Raw genomic sequence first — 23,764 nt, forward strand, 5'->3', positions numbered from 1 at the left:
GGAAGGGGTCAATGTTCGCATGAAATTATGCATCTTTCATATTGAAAACTGTGCTCCTTTTGAGGGATGCCAGTGTAACCATATGGAATTTTAGTTTGCAAATAAAAAAAGAGACCCTGAGTTGGTGCAGATGGAGAGTGAGTCTCCACCCTCCCTTCTCTTTGGGAACTAGGAAATATTTCTAAGGAGGGATTCTACTTCTGGGCAAAGGATCTCCTCATGAGAATGGTCTCAAAGAAGGATGGGAAGGGAGTTTTGGAGGGGGCAGGAAGAAAAAAAAAACTTATTGGTGTAGCTGGAATGTATGATATTCAGCACCAAGCTTGTCCATTGTTACTGCACTCCAGTTGTGGAAAACAAGCCACCCAAGCATATGTGAGGATTGAGTGGAGATGGTATCAGCAGTATCTTATTTCTGGGGAATAAGGTTGGATTGATGTGAAGGATGTGTAGGATGTAGGTATCGAGAATTTTGCACACTCTGCCTTTCACAAAGAGGTTCACAGAATCACTGATGGCAAAATGGTTGAGGCACAGCTCTTGTTTTGCCAGGATGTTTGTGGATCTTTAGGGCAGGCGTATATATACCCAGAAAATGAAGGGTTGCCCTGAAGTCCTATAGTGAGTGCAAAGACTCCTCAGTCTTTTTGTTGAAAAGGTTGGTCTTGAAGGGCAAGTGCTTCATTGTGATATAGTTTCTCCCCAAATGCAGTTCTGGGCACCAACTTGCCTTCATCAATAAGGGCCTGAAATTGAGCCATGTATTGCTGGGGAAATTTGTCCTTAAAATCCAAGAACTTTCAATAATTCAGAAAATCATACTTGGCCAACAGCACCAGATAGCCTCCAATTCAGAATATTGAACTAGATTATGTAAAAACCTTCCTTCTCAGCAGGTCCAGTCACTTGGCCTCCTAATTTCAGAGTGGGTGTCTAGATCTTTCTGTGACAATCTGAACAAGTAGGGAGTTTGGTGCAAGGTGGGCAAATGGAATCTCTGCTCCCTTAGCTGGGACAAAGTAGTGCTTCCTAGCCCTCTTGGGGGTAGAGGTGCACATTGCAAATATATGCTGGACATATCTGGCTTCACTCACCAGTAGTATTTGGCTGGACCCTGTGTGACGCAGGATGTCCAGGAGCTTGAGTTGTGTGTCCTTCTCCAGGAACATCTGGAGCTCCTCTGCCACCCTATGAAGCAGCTCTCAAAATTGCTTATTGTAACCTGCAGGGAATGGTGAAGCTGGGATGACTGCCTCATGGGGAGAAGAGGAGGATAACCTTGCCAGTACTGGTAGAACTAGTGAATCCAGCTCATGGGGATCAAGTCAAAGCTCTAATTACTCTCTTGTGGTAGGAGAGTGACTCCCTGTTAGATTTCTCTGATCTGTGGAATCATGCTTATGGGTCCCATGGGCTGCACTAGGGCCAGCAAGAGGGACTGAAGGTGGGCTGAGAATGTCCCCATGCTTGCATGAATCATGCAAGCAGCTATGTACACTGATCCCTTAGAGACGGCAGACCTGGTATTTCTGGGAATGTTCAGTGGATAAGGGGTGACTGGAGTGCATCTATTGTTAACCTGCAAAGCAAAGTAAGGGCTAACATTGCTCAGAGAAGAGAGTTTGGGTTGCTAACAAGCTGGTGATATCAGAGAGGTAGCATCCAGATAAGCATGCTGGAAAAAGGGGATTAACAAGGTGACTTATGGTCCTGGGTACCCTAATAACCTTCATAATGATGTAGTTGCCAGGATTTACACACAGTTTACTGGTTAGCTAAGTATCAGGCCCCAAGCACTTGTAAATTAGATTCTAAGAGATTCACAAACGAGATGGTTGGGGAACAAATAAAAGTTTGAAGTTTGTTATTTTCCATTTTTTTATTTCAGGTAAAGGAAAGAGAACTAAACAAAGTATAAAATGAGCCAACAGATAAATGGTTAAAAGATCAGACTGATCTAATAAAACGGCCTGAGTGCAAAGGCTTAGAAAATCAGCTTAAGGCAGCCCTCAGTGAAACAGCCATGAAATTACAGTTGGCTAGGTTAGAGGTGGCAAAGGAACGCATCCAAAGAGAAATAGCCAGCAGAAGAGGAAGCTCACCAGAGAACCCTGGAGGCAGAAAAGCAAAAGTGGAAGTCAGAGAAAGCAGCACACCAAAGAGCCCTGGAAGCTGAGAAGCAGAAACAGGCAGCAGAAATAGCTGCACATTAGTGAGCCACAGAACTAGAGGAGTGGAAGTGGGAGGAGAAATCATGAACATGGGATGCTGGAGGCATGGATACAAAACTCTCAGGCAGCAAGCACTCCTCTCCAAGGATCAAATGACTAGGACAAATTCTGCCCTAGTTACAAGGAAACTGTTTGCACTGAGGAATATTTGACCATCTTTGAAAGGATCACTAGGCTACAGAACATCATTGAGGGCCAGAGCAGGGCCGGCTCCAGACCCGAGCGCGCCAAGCGCGCGCTTAGGGCAACATTTTGCCGGGAGGGCGGCAGGCGGCTCCGGCGGACCTTCCACAGTCATGCCTGTGGGAGGTCCACCGGAGCCACGGGACCAGTGGACCTCCTGCAGGCATGACTGCGGAGGGTTCGCTGGTCCCGCGGCTCCGGTGGACCTCCCGCAGGCATGACTGCGGAGGGTTCGCTGGTCCCACGGCTCGGGTGGACCTGCCTGCGGATGCTCCACCGGAGCCGTGGGACCAGCGCACCCTCCGCAGGCACGTCTGCAAGAGGTCCCCCGGAGCCACGGGACTGGCGACCGGCAGCGCGCCCCCTGTGGCATGCCGCCATGCTTGGGGTGGCCAAATTCCTAGAGCCGCCCCTGGGCCAGAGAATAGCTGTCCTGCTCTCTAAGTTAACAGGGAAAGCATTACAGGTGTTTAATTATGTACATATAATTGAACCTATGACAGGAAACAAAGGGTAGGAATAAATGGTCGTTTCACAATGGAGAGAGGTAAATAACAGGGTATCTCAGGGATCTGTACTGGGACCAGTGCTATTCTACATATTCACATGTTCTGGAAAAAGGGGTAAACAGTGAGTTTACAGAGTTTGCAGATGACACAAGACTACTCAAGATAGTTAAGTCCAAAGCAGACTGCAAAGAGTTAAAAAAGAGGTCTCATAAAACTGGGTGACTGGGCAACAAAACGGCAGATGAAATTCAATGTTGATAAATGCAAAGTAATGCACATTGGAAAACATAATCCCAATTATACACACAAAATGACGGGTTCTAAATTAGCTGTTACCACTCAAGAAAGAGGTCTTGGAGTCATTATGGATAGTTCTCTGAAATCATCTGCTCAATGTGCAATGGCAGCCAAAAAAGCTAACAATGTTAGGAACCATTAGGAAAGGGATAGGTAATAAGACAGTAAATATCATAATGCCACTATATAAATCCATGGTATGATTATACCTTGAATACTGCATGCAGTTCTGGTCGCTCCATCTCAAAAAAGATACATTAGAAATGGAAAAAGTACAGAGAAGGGCAACAAAAACAAGTGGGGGTATGGAACAGATTTCATATGAGGAGAGATTATAAAGACAGGAATTTTTCATCTTGGAAAAAAGGCAACTAAGGAGAGATATGATAGAGGTCTATAAAATCATGAACAGTATGGGGAAAGTAAATAAGGGAATGTTATTTACTCCTTCACAGAATACAAGAACCAGGGGTCTTGTAATTAATATGTGGCAGGTTTAAAACAAACAAAAGGAAGTACTTCTTCACACAATGCACAGTCAACCTGTGTAACTCATTGCCAGGGAATGTTAAGGTCAAAGCTAGAACTGGCTTCAAAAAATAATTAGATAAGTTCATGGAGGATAAGTCCATCAATGGCTATTAGCCAAGATGGTCAGTGATGCAACTCATTGCTTTGGGTGTCCCTAAACCTCTAACTACCAGATGCTGTGACTGGATGACAGGGATGGATCACTTGATAATTGCCCTGTTATGTTCATTCCCTCTGAAGCATCTGGCATTGGCCACTGTTGGAAGAGAGAATACTGAGCTAGATGGACCACAGATCCGGGAATTTGGCCTTTCTTATGTCCTTAAGGATGGTGGGTTGTGGAATGGACATATGCAACACATCTTGAACAACAACAACAGTTACGGAAACGTAGGTAACCATTTTTTTCTTTGAGTGATTGCAACATGTCCATTCCACTGTGGGGGACTCTCAAGCCGTTCAAGCTGGAGACGGGTTCAGAGTCTATTTGAACAGGGATTGCAGGACCAGGCATTCGAATCTGGCATTATCTCTAGAATAATGAGTGACGGCATAGCGGGAGGTAAATGTGTGGATTGAAGACCAGGATGCCACCTTGCAAATGTCCAGGATGGGCGCCTGAGCGAGAAAGGCCGTGGAAGCTGCCTCTGATCTAGTTGAGCGAGTCACCACTTTAGATAGAGGTTCTGTATCCACAGAATCGTAGCACAGATATATACAGCCAGAAATCCCGGAGGAGATTATCTGGGTGGACACTGGGTGGCCCATTACTCTTTCTGAAATTATTACAAATAGCTGTGAGGATGATCTGAATGGGCTAGTCCTATCCAGATAAAAAGCCTGGATCCGACTAATACTTCTAACATCTAGCGAATGGAGTTTCTCTTCCCACCTACTTGAATGAAGCTTTGGAAAGAAGGGTAGTAAGTAAATTTCTTGAAACCACTTTAGTCAGGAACTTTGGATAAGGTCGAAGGAAAACCTTATCTTTGAAGAATACTGTGTAGCGAAGTTCTGACACCAGGCAACACAGCTTTCCTACTCTCCTAGCCAAGGTAATCATGACCAAGAAAGCCACTTTCACAGATAGGTGTAACAGGGAGCAAATTGCTAGTGGCTCAAAGGGGGGAGCCATCAAACTTTGTCAGAACTAAACTGCAGAATTGGGCTATGGGTCTGCAGGTATAGTTCATCCAACCCCTTTAGAAATTTAACAGACATAGGGTTTGAAGAGAAAAGGGTTGAAGGTGGAAAACTGAGATAGTCACCAGGTAGACTCTGATGGAATTAAAGGCAAGCCCTTGTTGCTTCAGGAACAGAACATACTCCAAGATATGTGGAATTGAAGCTTGGGCTGGGTGGACACCTCTTTGCATAGACCAAATGGACAATTTCTTCCATTTTGCAAGGTAACTAGACCTGGTTGAAGGCTTCCTAGCATTCAGGAGAATTTCTTCTACTCTTTTAGAGCAACACCATTCAGAGGAAGTCAGGCATGAAGCATCCACGCTAACAAGCCTATAGATTGGGACTGAGGAGGCAGCCATTGTCCTGGGAGATGACATATGCATCCCTCAGGAGTGACAGAGTGGGGTCTGACCAATTGGGCTAGTAGAGATGAAAACCAATATTGGCAAGGCTACACTGGGGCTGTTGGTATGATGTGAGTACAATCTTGCTTGACCTTGGACATGACCTTGTAGCTGAACTGTAGGGGAGGGATACAGCAGGGCTTTGGACCAGTTTAGGAGGAAATTATCCCACCCAGGAACCAAACAAGATATTTTTTGTTTTAATTTGTTGCAAACAGGTCCACTAGGGGAGTACCCCACTATTGGAAAATGGCCTTGGACACATCTGGATGAAGGGACCATTTGCAGTGGGCTGCAAACAATCTGCTTGCATGGTCTGTCAGAGTGTTTTGAATCCCTGGATGATAAGCCACTTTAAGGCTGATGCAAAAGTTCCAAAGCAATACTGCCTCTTGGCATCATTGACCAGGATCCTCATCCATTTACATGAAACATGGTTGCTGTGTTGTCAGTAGGTATTAAAGCTCTGCCCTGTGATATGTGGGAAGAATGCCATGCAAGCCAAAAAACTGGCCCTGAGTTCTCTGATATTTATATGGAGACTGAGGAAGACAAAAGCTCCAGAGTTAGACAGGGACCTAAGTGAGATCCCCAACCTAGAGCCAATGAGTGTCTGCTGAGGAGGAGCAAAGGGAACTCTTGTGCATTTGATGGGTTTATCGATCAGTCCATGGAGGACAAGGTTCAAGCAGGTATCTCAACTACCCTATCCATATGATGGTGGGCTGGAGAGTATACTGAGGTGAGCCAACCCCGTAATTCCCTCAAGTGCAGTCCTGCATGCCGAACTATGAGCCCTAGAAGTTTGAGCACTTTCGAACTGTAGTGAGAGGATGAGCAATTTAGACTTAGTACAATGAGCTGCATTCAGGACCGGCTCTAGGCACCAGCAAAGCAAGCACATGCTTGGGGCAGCACAATTCCGGGAGTGGCATTCTGGCCATTTTTTTCTTTTTCTTTTTTTTTTTTTTTTTGCTTGGGGCAGCAAAAAACCTAGAGCTGGCCCTGGCTGCATTGCTTGGTGTCACGGAGTCACCGGGGTGATGCTCTGGAACTACTCCATACAAAGCCAGTCAGAACTCTGGGGGAGCATGCCTCCTCTCTCTGAGCTTACTGTCTCCAGGGCAAGAAGCTTACACAGCTTAGACCTTCTTGGGTCTGACATTGGAGCATTCAGTATCCCCTTCCACACCGTGCACTTCCCGCAGCAAGTCCACCTGGGCGGAGCTCCTGGGGAAGCCAAGTGGCCCTGCACTCCAACTCCAGAGTCAGACATGACTCTCAGCCAATCCAGTAAAACAGAAGGTTTATTAGTTGACAGGAACACAGCGTAGAACAAAACTTGTTGGCACAGAAATCAGTGACTTTCAACCAAGTCCATATTTGGGGGGAGGGAGCCCAAAGCCAGGGCTCCAGTCCTCCTCCTGCACCCAAGCCAGCCGAGACTGACTCCCTTCCAGTTGCCTGGCTCCTACCCTGCCTATTGCTCCTCCTCCAGCCTTTGTCTCGCTTCCCGGGCCAAGACTCACCTGGTTGCATCCCCGTCCTGGGTCTCAGGTTACAAAGGGGTGGCCAAAGCATCTGTGCAGGCAGCTGGAGCAGCCCCCGCAAAAGTCACACACCCTTATTCCCACCACCTAAACATTGGTGCAATACACAGGAAAACTGAGGCACACACAGCATTGATGCAAAAGAGTAAGACTCACATACAACATAACAAGGAAAAATCCCCACTGTCACACTTGGACCTCTTTTGTGGTAGGAATGCACTGGCCAGTGTGGTGTCCAGGACTGTCCCAATGAATTCTTGTTGAGAGTAGAGTCAGGATAGATTTTTCTGTGCTAATTAAGAGTCCTAGTGTGGAAGATTGACTGGATAGGGGCCTTGCTGGAGAGTACCTGGGACCTGTATTGGCCTCTCAATAGCTAGTCATCCAAGTAAGACAACACATGGATTCCTTACTTGAGCAAGGATAAATGGGAGAACTGTGAGCTGGTGGTAGGATTCATTGACCATGAATCTGAGGAAATTTCTTTGCTGTGATGAATTGCCCCATGAAAGTAAGTGTACCTTAAGTCAAGAGATCATAGAATATCAGGGTTGGAAGGAACCTCAGGAGGTCATCTAGTCCAACCCCCTGCTCAAAGCAGGACCAATCCCTAGACAGATATTTGCCCTGGATCCCTAAATGGCCCCTTCAAGGATTGAACTCACAACCCTGGGTTTAGCAGGCCAATGCTCAAACCACTGAGCTATCCCTCCCCTATGTCAAGAGCAGCGAACCAGTCCCCAGTCTCTAAGGAAAGGATTTCAGAAGTAAGAGTAATCATCAAGAATTTTTTCTTCAGAAACTTGTTTAGTTGCTTTAGATCAGTGGTTCTCAAACTTATTTGATTGGGCCCCCCCTTCTTTGTGTCTGTAGTTGTTAACATCTCTCCCTTCCCCCAAGTACATATACCGCGCCACTCAGTTCTGAAGGCAGCACTGGCCAGCAGCAGTACAGAAGGGTGGCAATGTGAAAAAGGATATGCACCAATATCGCTTTTCACAGCAGACTTAGAAGTAAAGGAGAGAATGTGAAAAGTGATATTTGTCATCATTTTTCATAGCAGACTTAGTGCCCCATTGTCACCCTTACTTCTGCACTGCTGCTGCCAGCCTGGGGCTGATGTCAGGGGAAGAAAGAGAGAAAGAAAAAAAAAAGGCACACAGGTCATGCATACCCTGACACATTCCTGCGCCTCCCCTGGGAGTCCACCCCATAGTTTGAGAACAGCTATTTTAGATCTAAAATAAGCCTGAGACCCTCCTTTGCCATCAGGATTTGGAAGCATCAGGAATACAATCCTCTTCCTTGGAAAGGCAGGGGAACTTCCTCTATGACCCCAACAAAGAGGAAAGACTGAATATCACACTTGTGAGTGTGATTCTGAAAAGGAACAGGGAAGAGGAGTGTGCTTAGGACCCACTGGTGACATGGGACCAAACACTTAGGAAGTGGGATAGGCGGTTGGCAAAAATAGGTTAAAATCATACTGACTCAGTAGAACCTGCTGGTTCGTGATTGTCAGTTGTAACTCTCCTGTGAAATAAATCTTCCAACCAAAGAGGTCCAGCTTTCTTGCTTCTTTCCCTGTTTGCAGTAGACACCAACAGGGAACCAGGTGGTTGTAAAAATATTCATATCCCTAAGAAGAGACATATCTCCTTTCTGCCCTTTTAACAGTGAGAGGAAGGGAGGATGGGGTATGCCATAAGATTTTGATGGGCTCTATGAGAGCTTCATTTATAGGGAGAACTACTTTAGAGGGCCACACAAAGGTCAAAATGTCCACTAATCTCTGCAACTTTTCTTGCACCTCCTCTGGTTGGATATGCAGAGCCACAACCACCCTTTTTATTAAGTCCTGGTCAGCCTGGAAATCATCTGAAGGGGACGAGGTAGACTCTGCAAGTACTGCCTCATCTGGTGATGAAGAGAAAGAGACCAATGGATGTTGAAGGAGATCCTTATCTAAACAAGAATTGGATAGGAGAATCCTAAGTAAGCAATTCCCCTTGCATGGTACAGGTCCCTGCAAAGGGGGAATGGGGACCATGTTGTAGACGCTTCTGGTGCCTACTCAATGTGGGAGGGCAGAAAGGGAGTAGGGACGCTGTAGAGCATGTGGGGAAGCCTTATGGACCCCAAGAAGAGACAATTAGCATGGTGGTGGCACCCTGATATGCACTGGCCATTGGTCCTTGGGCTGAGATCTGGAGCAAGGTGGGTAGACACTCCACTGGGTCTGGAGGCATGTTGCTGAAAGTCACAGTCCTGCAAAGCACTTGCATGACAATGTCCCCTATGTGTATTTTCCAACTCCAAAATGATTTCCCACTGGCCAGTAGCAATCTAATGTTGCAAGCTGCCCCTCATTAGCTTCTTCACTGTCAATGCAGTTCTCATTCCTGTGTCCCTATGGTGGAGGGCTGGGGCAAGATTGACATATGGATCCAGGAATTTGGCCTTCGCATCCAAAAGCTCTGCAGCTACTGCTAGTCATTGCGAATCTGCATTATGATACGACCCTACCAGTCAGTACTTGTTTCTCGGGCCCAGAAGCAGCACTTCACCACATGCAGCTGCTCCGTGAATGGCAACCATCAATTTGAATTGTTTTTTGCTATGTCCCTTAAACTGTCCTCAAACAAATGGTCATAATCCCCATTGTTGTGGTACTTCCTGCGGGTCTTCAAATACAGAAATGTGCATCTTGTATTTGCAACGTTCATAAGAATACTGTTCATAAGAATATTGCAGAGCTGTGTGTCAGAGGGTGGACACTGAAAAGTGTCACGTAGATTTGTGGATTTTAATAAAAAGGCATGAAAATTATGGGCCATGGATGGCATTATGGGATGGAGAAAGTTACATTTTGGGAACCTGACCCCTAAGTCCCAGACATCCTGGCACGACTCATTTCTACCCCACAACACATTGTGAAAATTTTGCAAAAGGCATTAGGCAAGAAGGCAATGCGTACTTACCTGTGCTGCACTGCACTTTGCATCGACACAAGCACTCCTGGTAAGTACATCCAGTGACAATGCAAGCAACCAAGTAGGCATGTGCCCAAGGGATATGCAAACTTCTGTTGCTGTATGCCAACATGACTTGGGTCAACCAAAGCTTTTAGTGTAGACATAGCCTTAGTAACAGAGGTCTATCCTGTGGTCTATAGGGTCTGATTCTGCTGATAACCCATGTTGTATGGGTCCACATCAAATAAACTCTTTTTTAAAAATCAAGGAAGTTACACACAAAAAGCCCTACGCTAAAAGAACATTATATAGGTTGCAAAGTCAAGCACTCAGAAGTTAGGATATGCCAGAATTAACGCTGCCTGCACAACATTAATTTGTCCCACTGATGTGCATGTATTATGATAGTTTTTAATTACATGATCAGGTGCTATTTTTTCCACAGGATCCCTACTCATAGTGCACAGGATTTACAGTGCTCAGGGAATGAATCAGGGTTATTCAGTGAATAAGGCTGTTGACCTGCATCATTTGTTGCAGAAGTTGAAAGGTGTATAAGGGAGGGAACTGCTGGAAGAGAAATAATGGTCTTGTGTTTTAGACAAATGATAATGTTGCCCTGGAGATTTGGATTCTATCCCCGTCTCATTATTTAAATGACAATTTATTTTTTCCACATGAATGAGTAATATAAAAAGAAATACTGAGTAAGTACCCATTCAGTGAGCACTATTCATTCTGTAAAGTGAATGAAGCAGGGATCCTGTGGACTAAATAGTAGGTTATCAGGTAATGACCAACCATATATCATAATGCATATGTACAAGTAGACCAAATTAAGGTTGCATGGGCAACCTTTACTCAGAAATTTCCTAGCCTTTGAGTGCCTTACTTTGCAACCTTAATATTCTTTAAATGTAGTTTTTTTTTAATATACGTAACGTTATATATAAACAGTCATGGGTGTGGGGTTTTTTCACACCCCCAACTGACACTTATTTATGTTGATCTAACTTTTAAGTGTACATCAAACCCCATCACATACAAAACATGTCTGAATCTGTATATTTTAGTAATCACCAAAAATTGTTACTATTTGATGGCTGTGTGTTGGTCTCAGTGCAGTACCAGTGGACAGGTGTTGACTCCACAGACGTTTCCATAATTCAACATCTGAGCAGAAGGCCCAAGAATCTCCAAGGCATGGAGATGACAAAACTTTCATTCCTATAGGTGGTCCCACTAGGCTGGAGTTAAGGTACACAATTGAGCCAGTATGGAAAAATTTATAGAGTCTGGTTCTGTGGCTAAACGAAGCCAGTCTGCAATGCTTTCAATTTTGAGACCTTTTAAAATAAATTTAGTGCTTGTGAAAAAAAACTGATGAAACACAACTGGGACCTTAATTCTTACGAAGAACTGCTTGTGTCTGTGAAGTTAATCTTGTTCCTAAGTGACTGCAGGATCAGGGCCTTAAACTGTAAGTAAACTTTACTGAAATTAATTTTTTTTTAAATATAAATCCTGTAGTGAAATTATTAAATCTAACAAATAAAGTAAGTCCATCTAATTCAATTATACAACTTCTGTACTGTAGTATACTCACTTGTCTGCCAGCATGTTTGACAGTTGCCACGGTGACAAGGTTCTTCACATCTATGAAGGCTACAATTGAGTTTGCGTCCACAAACCAAGGGACACTTATGTTCTTTGTCCTGGAAAAAATATTTATGAAAAATTACTACATTATCAATGCTTTTCCCCCTCTAAAATGCCCCCCCCAAAATGGCAAAATATGATTAAAATCCACTACTGGCGATGGCCCAAGGATAGAACAAATTAACAGTCATTAAGATTCTTTTCATATCACATGCTGAGCATCTGTGATTAAGTTGGCATTTTCTGCAATATTTTTATGAAGACTATGTATACCTCAGTCTCCCCATATACTGTAGCGTTACCTAGTTTGGGTGGTGGTGGTGATGGGAAGGTCTGTATACTCTCAGGGCAGGCTAAAGACAAAGGTGTGAGTGGCACCTTTGGCTTTAGGCTGCTAGTCAGCAGCCTAGCTATCTGGGACTAACTGGGCCTTAATCCCCATGTCAGAGGAGAAACCATGAAGCAAATCACTGAGATATTGAAACCTGGCAACCAATGACCACAGATTGTCCCTCCTCTCTGCAGGAAGACAAGAAGCATTTCCCCAGTTCAGGAACAAAGGACGAGGGCAGTGTGAGATGGGAGTTAAGGGCTAGAAGGCGAAGATCTCCCCGCAAGTGCAGCCGTGCAGGGGAAGAGCAAGTCCTGTCCCTCCCTAGCGTGGCTGGGACACTCCCAGTAGCACAGGGGAGATCAGACCCACACCCACCTCCACCTCCGGGAATCTCCTGCAGCTGTAGGAAGCTCCATGGGTGCTGCCTTCAGAGCCTACCTCTCAATGCAGTGCAGAAATGAGGGTAGCAATCCTGTGACCTCCCTACAACAGCTTTGCAATCTCCCTAGAACCACCTTTTGGGTCTGGACCCTCATGGTTACAACACCGTGAAATTTCATATATAAAAATGTGAAAACGTGAAACTGACCAGAATGGACCATGAATTTGGTAGGGTTTTTCTATGCTAACCAAGGTCTTCCTATGCTGCATTCTAGTCGACAAATAAACCCCTACAGTTTGACAACACTTGCTGAGTGTCACTGCAGATGCTGGTGGAGGTACATTGCTCTCTAAGATTATACAAGTCTCCCTCAGGGGTCTGTCTCAGTGGGACTCACTGAATGGAGCTCTTGGTGTGAAAGCCCAGAGGTCCAGTCTAAGGAGGCAGGAAACCACATGGCTTACCCTGGAGGAAGAGTGAGACCCCCAGGGGGTCTGGCACACTGAAAGGATCCTTCCTGAGACTACTCCAAAGCTGGGGTCATAGCACCAATCCTGTAGATCTATGACAGTATCTCATTCTTCAACTGGAATTTTATCAACTTAGGACTAGTATACACAAAGTTGTGTGCTCGTATAGGATTTGTATTTGGTTAGGGGTGTGATTTTTTTTTTTTAAACCAAAGTTGTTATTTTAAACAACCCCTAGCATGGTCACAGTTAAACTGATATATAGATGCGTTATACCAGTACAGTTTACTCCGCTTCCCAGACGGGAATAGCTATACTGGTATAAGGCACATTTATACTGGTATAATTGTGTCCATACTAAATGGTTGTACTGCTTTAAATATACTAGTATAGTTAAAGTGGTACAGCTTGTGTGTTGACAAGCTCTTAGTTCAGTGGTTCTCAACCTATTTTCATATATGCGGCCCACAATATGTTACCCGGGTTGCAGGTTGAGAACCACAGCACACCTCTCCCAAACCCCCTCACAGACCCTTATGCTCAGCAACTCCACTCAGAGACCCCTCCAGAAAGCGAGGCCAGGCAGCTGGGCCCCCGGAGCCGGCCCCGTGGTGGTCAGGCGGCAGTGCAGCCAGGCCTGCAGGAGCCGGGCAGCAAGGCAGCTAGGACCCCAGCCCTAGGGCCTTTAGCACACAGCTGGGCTGCAGCTGTGTGCTAATTGGGCTGCATGTGACCTGCGGGCCACGAGCTGAGAACAACTGTCTTAGTTACACAATCACACTTGGGTGCACAGCATTAATCCTAAAGACTTTTTGAACAAAGTGTAAGGATGAATATTTTACATTACAAAACAGGGAATCTACATCTTAGGAGCCATTTCACATACTATTTAAAAAAAATAAATAAGTACAGATGTAGCATTTTACATTGAACCATTTCTTAGCCCTGGTCTACACTATGGGGTTAGGTCGAATTTAGCCGCGATTTTAAAATGACCACATCCACACAACCACCCCATTTCGTCGACTTAAAGGGCTCTTAAAATCGACTTCTGTAACTCTTGCCCGGCGAGGGGAGTAGTGCTAAAATTGACCTTGTTGGGTCAGATTTGGGGTAGTGCTGATGCAAATTGACGGTATTGGCCTCTGGGAGCTATCCCAGAGTGCTCCATTGTGGCCGCTCTGGACAGCGCTTTGAACTCTGATGCACTAGCCAGGTACACAGGAAAAGCCTTGGGAACTTTTGAATTTCATTTCCTGTTTGGTCAGTGTGGCGAGCTCAGCTGCACCCAGCAGCACAGGTGACCATGCAGTCCCAGAATCGCAAACGAGCTCCAGCATGGACCGAAAGGGAGACACTGGATCTGATTGCTGTATGGGGAGAAGAATCTGTGCAGGCAGAACTCTGATCCAAAAGAAGAAATGCAAACATATTTGCCAAAATCTCACAGGGCATGTTGGACAGAGGCTACACCAGGTTAAAGTTAAAGAGCTCAGGCAAGCCTACCAAAAGACAAAGGAGGCAAACGGTCGCTCCAGGTCAGAGCCCCACACATGCCGCTTCTATGAACAGCTGCATGGCATTCTAGGTGGGGGCCCTACCACTATACCACCTCTGACAATGTTTTTGCCCCATCAGGCATTGGGAGCTTAACCCAGAATTCCAATGGGCAGCGGAGACTGCGGGAATTGTGGGACAGCTACCCACAGTGCACTGCTCTGTAGGTCGATGCTAGCCATGGAAGTGAGGATGCACTTCGGTGACTTAATGCGCTTAGTGTGGACATACGCAATCGACTGTATAAAATCGATTTCTAAAAATCGATTTCTATACTATCGACCTAATTTCACAGTGTAGACATACCTTACACTGCATAAATGAACTTACCACACAGCAAATTTCATTACACTTGTGTCGTCCACATGACCGTTTCTTGTTACATCGCTTGTCACACATAAATGTAATATCAGCTGTTCAAATAGAAAAAATGTGTTTATATTTATTATTTAAACATTCAACCTTTGACTACATATTATACAATTGCGATAAGTAAATGTGTGTAGCAAGACCACATTAAAATTAATATGAAATGAAGAAAATAGGGTACGTTATTACAGGTGCAGCACAAATCACTGTATAGAGAGAGGCTATTATAAAGAGGATTTATAATGTGACACTGGACCAAACTGTCTTTTATAATTCGTTTGAAACATAAGCTTGGTGGTTGTATTTTGGCTTCTTGCTTAATAGCCTCAATATTAAAATGACCATCACTAGTCTTTAATTAAGGGGAATGAACCTGGTAAGAAAATACCACCACCATTTGATTTTTAGACCATTCAAATTGTCGACAGATTATAAACTGACAATATACTGATTAAATGCTCTGAGCAAAAAGTCCCTGTAAATGGCAGGTTACAAGAGAAGTGGAGTCACTTGTGAGGTACCTCCAATGTGGGCTGACGCTGTTGCATTTCAGTTTACATTCAAATACCTACAGCAGTACCTAAGCATGCCTGCAGAATAATGACAAGTACTGATAAAAGCATAATTTGGAAGTTTATAATAACATACTTAGAACTACTTAAACATATTAAGAAAGTGGTTCATGAAACAGCTAATGGATTTTAAAAATCTGAAAATTTGACCATCTTTATGTTGCTACATAAAGTAGGGAATATTAGTTACCGGTGACACTGTTGTAGTCTCCTCAACTCCCATCCTACAACACTGAATTCAAAGACAGTGTTATGGTGACACCTACTGGAAGCAGGGAGGCAAAGAATTCTAAAACCCTGCCCCTGATTCCGTAAGTCTCAGTTACAACTGCATCTCATCAGGAAGAGAACTTCCAGATCTATAGAGAAGGAAACAGTATGAAAGACAGAAAGAAATAAAACAAGCAGCAAAACAACACCCAAAGGGGAGGTGGATGAGATATAGTATAGAAGAGGAAAAGACAGAATTACTGGTAATTTCCCCCTTTGTTGTATGTCTCTCTCTTCCATCCTACAACACTGGATTAAGGCACGAAAAGAAGATGTAGCAAGCAGTAACCAAGGAGGTGGGACTACCTTAACATGCCACTATCAGGTCCTTGCAGCCAAAGGAGGTATCCTGCGAAGTGGAGATACCTAACTGATGACAATTTATAAAGGAGTGAGGAGATGACCATGCTGCTGTCTTACCTTGTTCATGAAAGCTTCAGCATGTTCACTGCTCATGAAGATTTCTCTAGCTACATGGAATCTGACAAGTTTATCTGACAGTCTGGTCATATGCTTTAAGAATACAGCATAAGACCCACCTACCAAAAGCTATGGTAGATACAGCATTACCTTTGTAACCCTGCTTTGACTTTCTAAACTTAGAATAGGATTAAAGTTGACAACATGTTTAACATCCAATAAATGCAGCTTCTAGTCGTGGATGGGGAATACTAGATTAGGACTGAGAGGAGAAGAACAATAGATAGAATGTGGTATTCATCATGTGAACAAATTCTGAATGAAACCAAAAAAATATCCTTCTGGAAAACAAGGGAAGTAAGGAGGAGAAAAGATGAGAGTTCAATTCATTCACTCACCTGAAATCACTCTGGAAAGAAAAAACATCTTAAAGGAAAGAAGTTTGTCCTGAGGCCTCTCATGAGAGTTGGTAGCATCAAAATCTACATGGATGAGGATCAAGTTCCACTGAGGGATCACAGGATGAATTACTGGTCTTTGAGACCATTTCTTGAATACCAACAGAGGGAAATCCAAAATATCTTGGTACCACATCAGGCCACAAAGAATTTCTAGCTCTGACAGCAAGAGTGCATACATTCTGCTGCTCTCCAGACAGCGGAGAAGCCTCTCTTTGAGAAATGGCTCCCTTCAAGCTGAATGAAGCCAGACTGAAATTAAGGCAATTGTAAAACAGGACCTGGAAAAAATAGATACTGGGAAGCACTAATCACTAATAGGATCATCAAATCAAAACCAGCAATAGAAGAGTGGTTGTGAAACAGAATCACAAATCCAGTTCATCAGCCTGAGCAGCAAGGAAAGCAGCACTACAGTTCCCTACTCTACCTCTCAATTGAGGGACACAAAGACATGCAGGGCACAGGCACAGCCCCAATGGATAGTGCAGGTCAAAAGATTTCAGTCTTGTGCGCATGCGAAGAACAGTGGTACTGCTGTTTTTTTTTCTTCTTATGGTCCCTTGGCACTAAGTAACAATACTGCAGAACTCTGTGGCCTACAGGACAATCCAGACCCCCCTGAAAACCAAGAATTTTTCAGCACTGGACTTTGTGGTCACCTAAGGTTGAAAGTGTACAGAAGGGCCTGGAATCAGTTCTTATTCTGAACCTGTCCTCAAAACTCTCGTGGCTTCCTCTATCACATGGATCCTAGTTGGCACATGCAATGCTTCTGACCAGTGAATATCCAGAAAAAGCCGCACTAAATTGGCAAATGCCAAGCATATCAAGCACTGACTACAAGTGCCTGAAATGTGAAATGTTGAGCCACAAGATGAACAGCCTTCAGTATTCCTAATGGTTAAACACCAGTGACTAAAGCCTCCCCAACAACACAGGAAATTTCCTCTAATAAAACAAAGAGAAGAAGATTAAAAAGTTAAAGCCTGCTATATTTGTCTAAAATCGACTATTCAGTAGAAATAAAAGGATAGACCCACTACCAATGAGCAATTGGCTAGATGTATTCTGTGGGTTTTTTGTTTATTTTTGCCTTCCTCTGAAGCATTAGAGATGAGGTAGACCAGTGGTCTGAGGTGGTACATAGAATCCATTCTAGAAATCTGACTAGTGTGTTTTGCTCATAATGCTCCGTGTTATACTTATCATGAGATTTGGAGCTGGGAAGGAATTTTTCTCTAGGTCAGATTGGTTATTTTTTTCCCCCTTCCTCTGTAGCATGGGGTTCACCTGCTGGGATCATCTCACCTAATCGATTCCCTGCCATTGCAGGGCCTCTGCCGTTGCTCTCCTGTTCTATGTCTGTGGCACACAGTATAGTCTGCTGAGGGACTGAAACGTTTTGGACTATATAAAGTCTTTGGGCTTAATATGGATTGGAATTACAATCCAATAATAAAATTTTGCTTATGAAAACTTGAAACATTAAGAATTTCAGGAGGAGAAAAACTCAGATACATTTTATGCTGCACACTTTCTGTTAACTTTTTAAAACAACTATTCTGATATAAAACACTAAACTTAGGGTTAAGATTGCACAAGTGTATTTGACACAACAGTGAAAATACTAGAAAAAGGGGAAAAAAACTTTAGAAAATAAGGTTAAGTAATTGGTGGAGACTTTTTGTCTGAAAAGTTCTAAAGGTCTTCCTCTCCATGAGGTTACAAGTATAGATTTAATAAAAGATCTAGTCAGAAGGAGAATAAACCAACTATTTGCATTGGAAATTTTTAACACTGAAAGCACATAGAATGGTATACTGATGTATTTACTATTATTTGAATGCTGCTACAGATTTGAAGAAGCATATAAATATATGCACATCCATGCTTTGATTCCAAAGAATATTTAAGTGAACAAGTTGTTAAACATCTAAAATAAACCTTTAAAAAAAGCAATCAAAGCAAATAATATAGTACACAAAAGTAGCAAAAACACATAAAATCCAAGACCACCAACTTTGCACATGAAATCAGAGTACTGTGTACTGGATGAAATTGACACTATACTTCATACAACCTCCACTGGTATCTGATCTTTTCATCCACATACTTTCATTCAATATATGAAGTAACAAACACAAAAAATACATCAGTTTGAGTAGAAAGTTTTTAAAGCTTCTATTTCATAAAGGTGCTAATACACTGTTAGTATATTACAACTATTTACCTTTATTTTTGAGGCGGGCACATGGGACTTCCTAAGAAACAGATAGGAAAAGATTAAAATCACAGCAAATTATATGTAGCAATAGCTTAATGTTCTAGAAAGCTAACAACTACATACAGTATATCAAATGAAAAAAAAAGTCAAGCAATTGGTTTTTAGCTACTACAAATATTTGCATACATAGTAAGTGGGGAAAAAAGATCTGATCTTAAAGGGAAGGGAAGAAATGGAGGTTACTGACCTGTAACAGAATGTTCTGGTCCCTATCTGTATTCCACACAAAAGTGTAGGTGTGCATTCCATGTGCTTGTGCTCAGAGATTTCTAGCAAGTAGTGTCCATTGGTCCTGCAAGTTTTTCTCCTTATCCTCCAAAGTGATGGTATAAGGGGCAGTGTAAACCAACGCCTCTCTCCTGTTCCTCTCTTACCACTAAAGCAGAAGGATCTGAAGCAGAGGGGAAGGAGGCTGCATAGTGGAATACAGATAAGGACCAGATATTTTGAAGAACCTCCAGTAACAGGTCAGTAACTTGCATCTCTTCTTGGAACACGAGACCCTATGTGTATTCTATCTGTGGGTGATGGATAAGCAATATTTAACAGGAGGGGGTGTGAGGATGCAGTTGGTATAGATACTTGTAATATCACAGTCTGAACAGCTGCATCTGTAGAGCTTAATGTTCTAGAAAGCTACATCTGTAGCTGCATCCATAGAGGAGGCTTGAACTAAGGCCTAATATTTTGTGAATGTATGGACAGAGCTCCAGGTAGCTGCTCCACAGATGTCCAGTATAGGTACCTCTCGAAGAGATGCTGTTGAGGTTGCTTGCGCTCTAGTGGAATGGGCTCTTACCCCATTCACAGGAGAAGTGTGTGTCAACTGGACACACAGAATGATATAGACAGAGATCCAGTTAGAGATTCTTTGAGCAGATACCTGTCCTCACAACCGTTCCACTATAGTGCCAAACAGTCTTAGTGATTTATTAATTGATTTTGTCCTTTGCAGGTAGAACATTACAGCTTGTCTGATGTTCAAAGAGTGAAGTCTCTTTGGAAGTATGAGATTTTGGGAAGACTGCCATTAAGCAGGTAGGTCAATTGATGCAAAGCTCAGAAATTTCTTTACGGATGGATTTCAGGTGAAGGCGAAGGCAAAGGGAAATCATCTTCTGACGAAAATAGCATAACCACAAGTGCTCCCAATTGGCTCTGGCTTCTGGCCAATGTGACAGCAACTAAAAAGGTGACCTTTGTGGGAATGTGGGACATAGAACATGTTGCCAGTGATGCAAATGGTGATTTGATAAGTATTGATTGTACAACGTTGAGGTCCCATTGTGGTGCAGTTTTCACCACTAATGAGAAGGTCCTACCTAGACCTTTCAGGAATCTAACTGTTGTTGGGTCAGTAAGAATGGACTATCCTTCTACTGGAGGGCAGAAGGCATGATTGCTGCTTGTTGGACCCACAAGGAACTAATAGAAAGCCCTGAGATGGATTGTCCAGAATAACGGAATAGTATATCTCCCCTGGAACCATGGCCCAGGGGTGTCCTGGAGCAGTAAAGAGTGAACTTTTTGTTTGTTTGGGATGCGAAAAGATCCCAGGATGGTGTTCCCCACTATGCAAAGATCTTGTTCAGGACGGAGTTGGGTATCTCCCCCTCATGGTCTGTGGGCAAAGTGCTTGCTGAAACTGACTGCTAGAGAATTCTGTGTGCCTGGTAGGTACGTAGCAGAGAGAATTATGTAATTTTTGGTGCACACAGAGAGGAAGCAGCAAAGAGTCCTGTGGCACCTTATAGACTAACAGACGTATTGGAGCATGAGCTTTCGTGAGTGAATACTCACTTCGTCGGATGCATGTATCCGACGAAGTGGGTATTCACCCACGAAAGCTCATGCTCCAATATGTCTGTTAGTCTATAAGGTGCCACAGGACTCTTTGCTGCTTTTACAAATCCGGACTAACACGGCTACCCCTCTGATACTTGACAGAAAGGAAGTGATTTTTGCTCCACCTGGTTGTTTATGTAAAAGACAGTCATTATGATGTCTGACAGTATTTGGACATGGTGAGACTGAATAAGTGGGAAGAATGCATTGCAGGCAAGATGGACTGCTCTCTGCTCTAGTAGACTGATATGGATACTGGCTCCTGAGTAGACCAAGTGCTTTATGCAGCGTGGTTGTCCAGGTGGGCTCCCCATCCAATCAGGTTGCATTAGGTGAGGATGTAATTAAAGAAACTCCCACAAATACTTGTTCTGGGTTTATCCACCAAGCAAAACAACCTGTGACCTTGGTGGAAATTGTTACTCTGGTGTTTATGTGGTCTCTGCTGTGAGTAAATAGAATGGAGCCAGGCTTGTAGGCAATGTAGGTGAAGCCTGACAAATGGTGTTACATAGGTACATGATGCCATGTGCCTAATTGAGAGTGGTTTATGGTCTGAAAGTGTTGTTCATGTTGTTCTTATCAAATTGTTCATGGTCTGGAATCTTTCCAAAGGGAGATAGGCTCTTGCTGAGATCAAATCTAGGGTTGCTCCTATAAAGTCTATTGTTCTTGTTGTAATCAAAGTGGACTTTTCTTAGTTAACACAGATTCTCAAGTCTGCTAGATGTTGGAGCAAGAACAGAGTTACTGAATGGACCTCCTGACTGAAGTGACCCATTAGGAGCCAGTCATTCAGATATGGAAGACTGTGTAAACTGTGATGTCTCATTTGGGCTACACCACTCAGAAAGCCTTTGTGAAAGTGGTGTTGCTAGCCCAAATAGGAGTACTCTGAACTGGTAGGGAGACACTAAGATATACTAAGATTAAAAACCTCAAACACTAAAATATTAAAGAAAAAAAACCTATGTACAATATATTTACAGGTTTGAAGACGAAAGAAGCACTGAGAAATCTGTGGACACAGTAGACTCTGACTCAAGCCATGCGGCAGTAAGAAGGACCTAGAGAGGCGTCAGTCTGCCCCACCCCTTATGCACTTGGTTCAGAGCATGGGGAGAACAATTGAAAAGGTGTGAGCCAGTGGACACTACTTGCTAGAAACCTCCAATTTCAGGCACGCAGAGTGCATGTATACCCATGTGTGGAATACACATAGGACATAGCAGTCAAAGAAGAACCTCAAAATACCCATTTTATATTTACATATCAAACCAATTTTAACTGCTCTTTTTCTTAGAGGTTCTTCAACATGAACAGTAGTGCAGTTATTTTTACCTCCTCACCTCATTCCCAAAGAAATGTTAGCCATATTAATGGTGATAACATCTCTGAAGGGAACAGACACACTGCAAATCAAGCACTAACAGAGCATCCCTTTTACTGATCCAGAAGAATATTTATTTTCCTGCTTCTAAACAAAAGCCACAGCACATCTGACTGTTATTGTCTTCTATTATTTTCAAAGATTCATGTGATAAATCCAAATCCATTTTTTTAAAATTCATGGGGGAGAAAATTGAGGATTTTTTTATATTATTCTTTTAAGTGTCCACTAGATATTTTGCACTTTCACCTGAGATCTATTAATAATAATAAAATAATGCACAAATTTTTTAAAATTCTACTGTAATCTCTCGGGGTTATTTTGCTTCAGTACCATTTTGCTGCACTGTTGGAAATCCTATTACGTATCCCAGAACAAAAGTTTCCATTAATAGTCAATTTAAATCTTACCAGAAATATGCTTTCTCGTAACAAGAAATCCTCAAGTCTGAAATTCATGACTGAAGGGTTAACCACAACCATATGCCCACAGTGGCTATAAATACTATCATAGGCCTGGTCTACACTAGGCTTTAAGTCGAATTTAGCAGCGTTAATTCGAACTAACCGGTCAACCGTCCACACCAGGAAGCCATTTAATTCGAACTAGAGGGCTCTTTAGTTCAAATTTGGTACTCCACCCCGACAGGTGGAGTAGCGCTAAATTCGACATGGCTAGCTCGAATTAGGCTAGGTGTGGATGCTAATCGAAATTAGTAGCTCCGGGAGCTATCCCACACTGCACCACTCTGTTGACGCTCTGGACAGCAATCCGAGCTTCGATGCTCTGACCAGCCACACAGGAAACGACCCGGGAAAATTTGAATTCCTTTTCCTGTCTGGGCACTTTGAATCTGACGTCCTGGTTGGACATCGGGGCGAGCTCCGCAGCACCTGCAACGATGCAGAGCTCTCCAGCAGAGAAGTCCGGGCAATCCAAGAATAGAAAGAGGTCCCCAGCATGGACTGACCGGGAAGTCATGGATCTGATCGCTGTGTGGGGCGAGGAGTCTGTGCTCTCGGAGCTGCGCTCCAACAAGCGGAATGCAAAGACCTTCGAGAAGGTCTCCAAAGCCATGATAGACAAAGGATACAGCCGGGATGCGATGCAGTGCCGCGTGAAAGTCAAGGACCTGAGACAAGGTTACCAAAAAGTCAGAGCGGCAAACAGACGCTCCGGAGCACAGCCCCAGACATGCCGCTTCTACGAGGCACTGCATGCCATTCTCGGTGGGTCTGCCACCACTGCCCCACCAGTGACCGTGGACTCTGAGGATGGCATAGTGTACCTGGACAGTTCCTCGGCGATGTTCGCTGATGGGAAAGATGAGGAAGGGTTTGTGGAGGACGGCGCAGGCGACAGCGAACACAATACCGCTTGCCCTAACAGCCAGGATCTCTTCATCACCCTCACAGAGATCCCCTACCAACCCTCCCCGCCCGTTAACCCGGACTCATAATCAGGGGAAGGATCAGGCGGTAAGTGCTACAAACAGGGAAACATTTATTTTTTAAAAAACAGGTATAGAAAAAATAGAAATACTATATAAAAAATGTTAAATCTCAAACTATACAAAAAGTAGGTCCACACATATAGGGATAGAGCAATAATCCTCTTGGGACAGTTCAACAAAGCTCTCAGAGAGCTGCTCGAAAAGCCTCCGCAGGAGGTTCCTGGGGAGAGGAGCCTTGTTGGGTGCTCCGTGGAAGCACACTCTTCCGCGCCAGGACATCCTAATGTACAGAGGAATCATCGCCTCCACTAGCATTGCTGCATATGGTCCTGGTCTGTGCAGGGCTTCCCGTAGCATCCGGTCTCTCTGACTCCGAGTGACCCGCCTCAGGGTGATGTCGTTCTGGACAGGCTGCATCTAAGTAGGGCAA

The 23,764-nt window shown here is 43.8% G+C and overlaps 1 protein-coding gene across 1 annotated transcript in view; it reads right to left on the reverse strand.

The window, feature by feature from the left end:
* LOC120397510 (transcriptional repressor NF-X1-like) overlaps positions 1-23,764 on the reverse strand; it is a 225,903-nt gene that overhangs the window by 75,747 nt on the left and 126,392 nt on the right. The window contains 3 exon segments of the mRNA XM_039523454.1: positions 11,475-11,583; positions 14,601-14,683; positions 18,593-18,623. Of these exon segments, the coding sequence (XP_039379388.1) occupies positions 11,475-11,583; positions 14,601-14,683; positions 18,593-18,623 (223 nt within the window).

The sequence above is a fragment of the Mauremys reevesii genome, linkage group 2 (assembly GCF_016161935.1).
Source record: "Mauremys reevesii isolate NIE-2019 linkage group 2, ASM1616193v1, whole genome shotgun sequence".
Lineage (NCBI taxonomy): Eukaryota > Metazoa > Chordata > Testudines > Geoemydidae > Mauremys > Mauremys reevesii.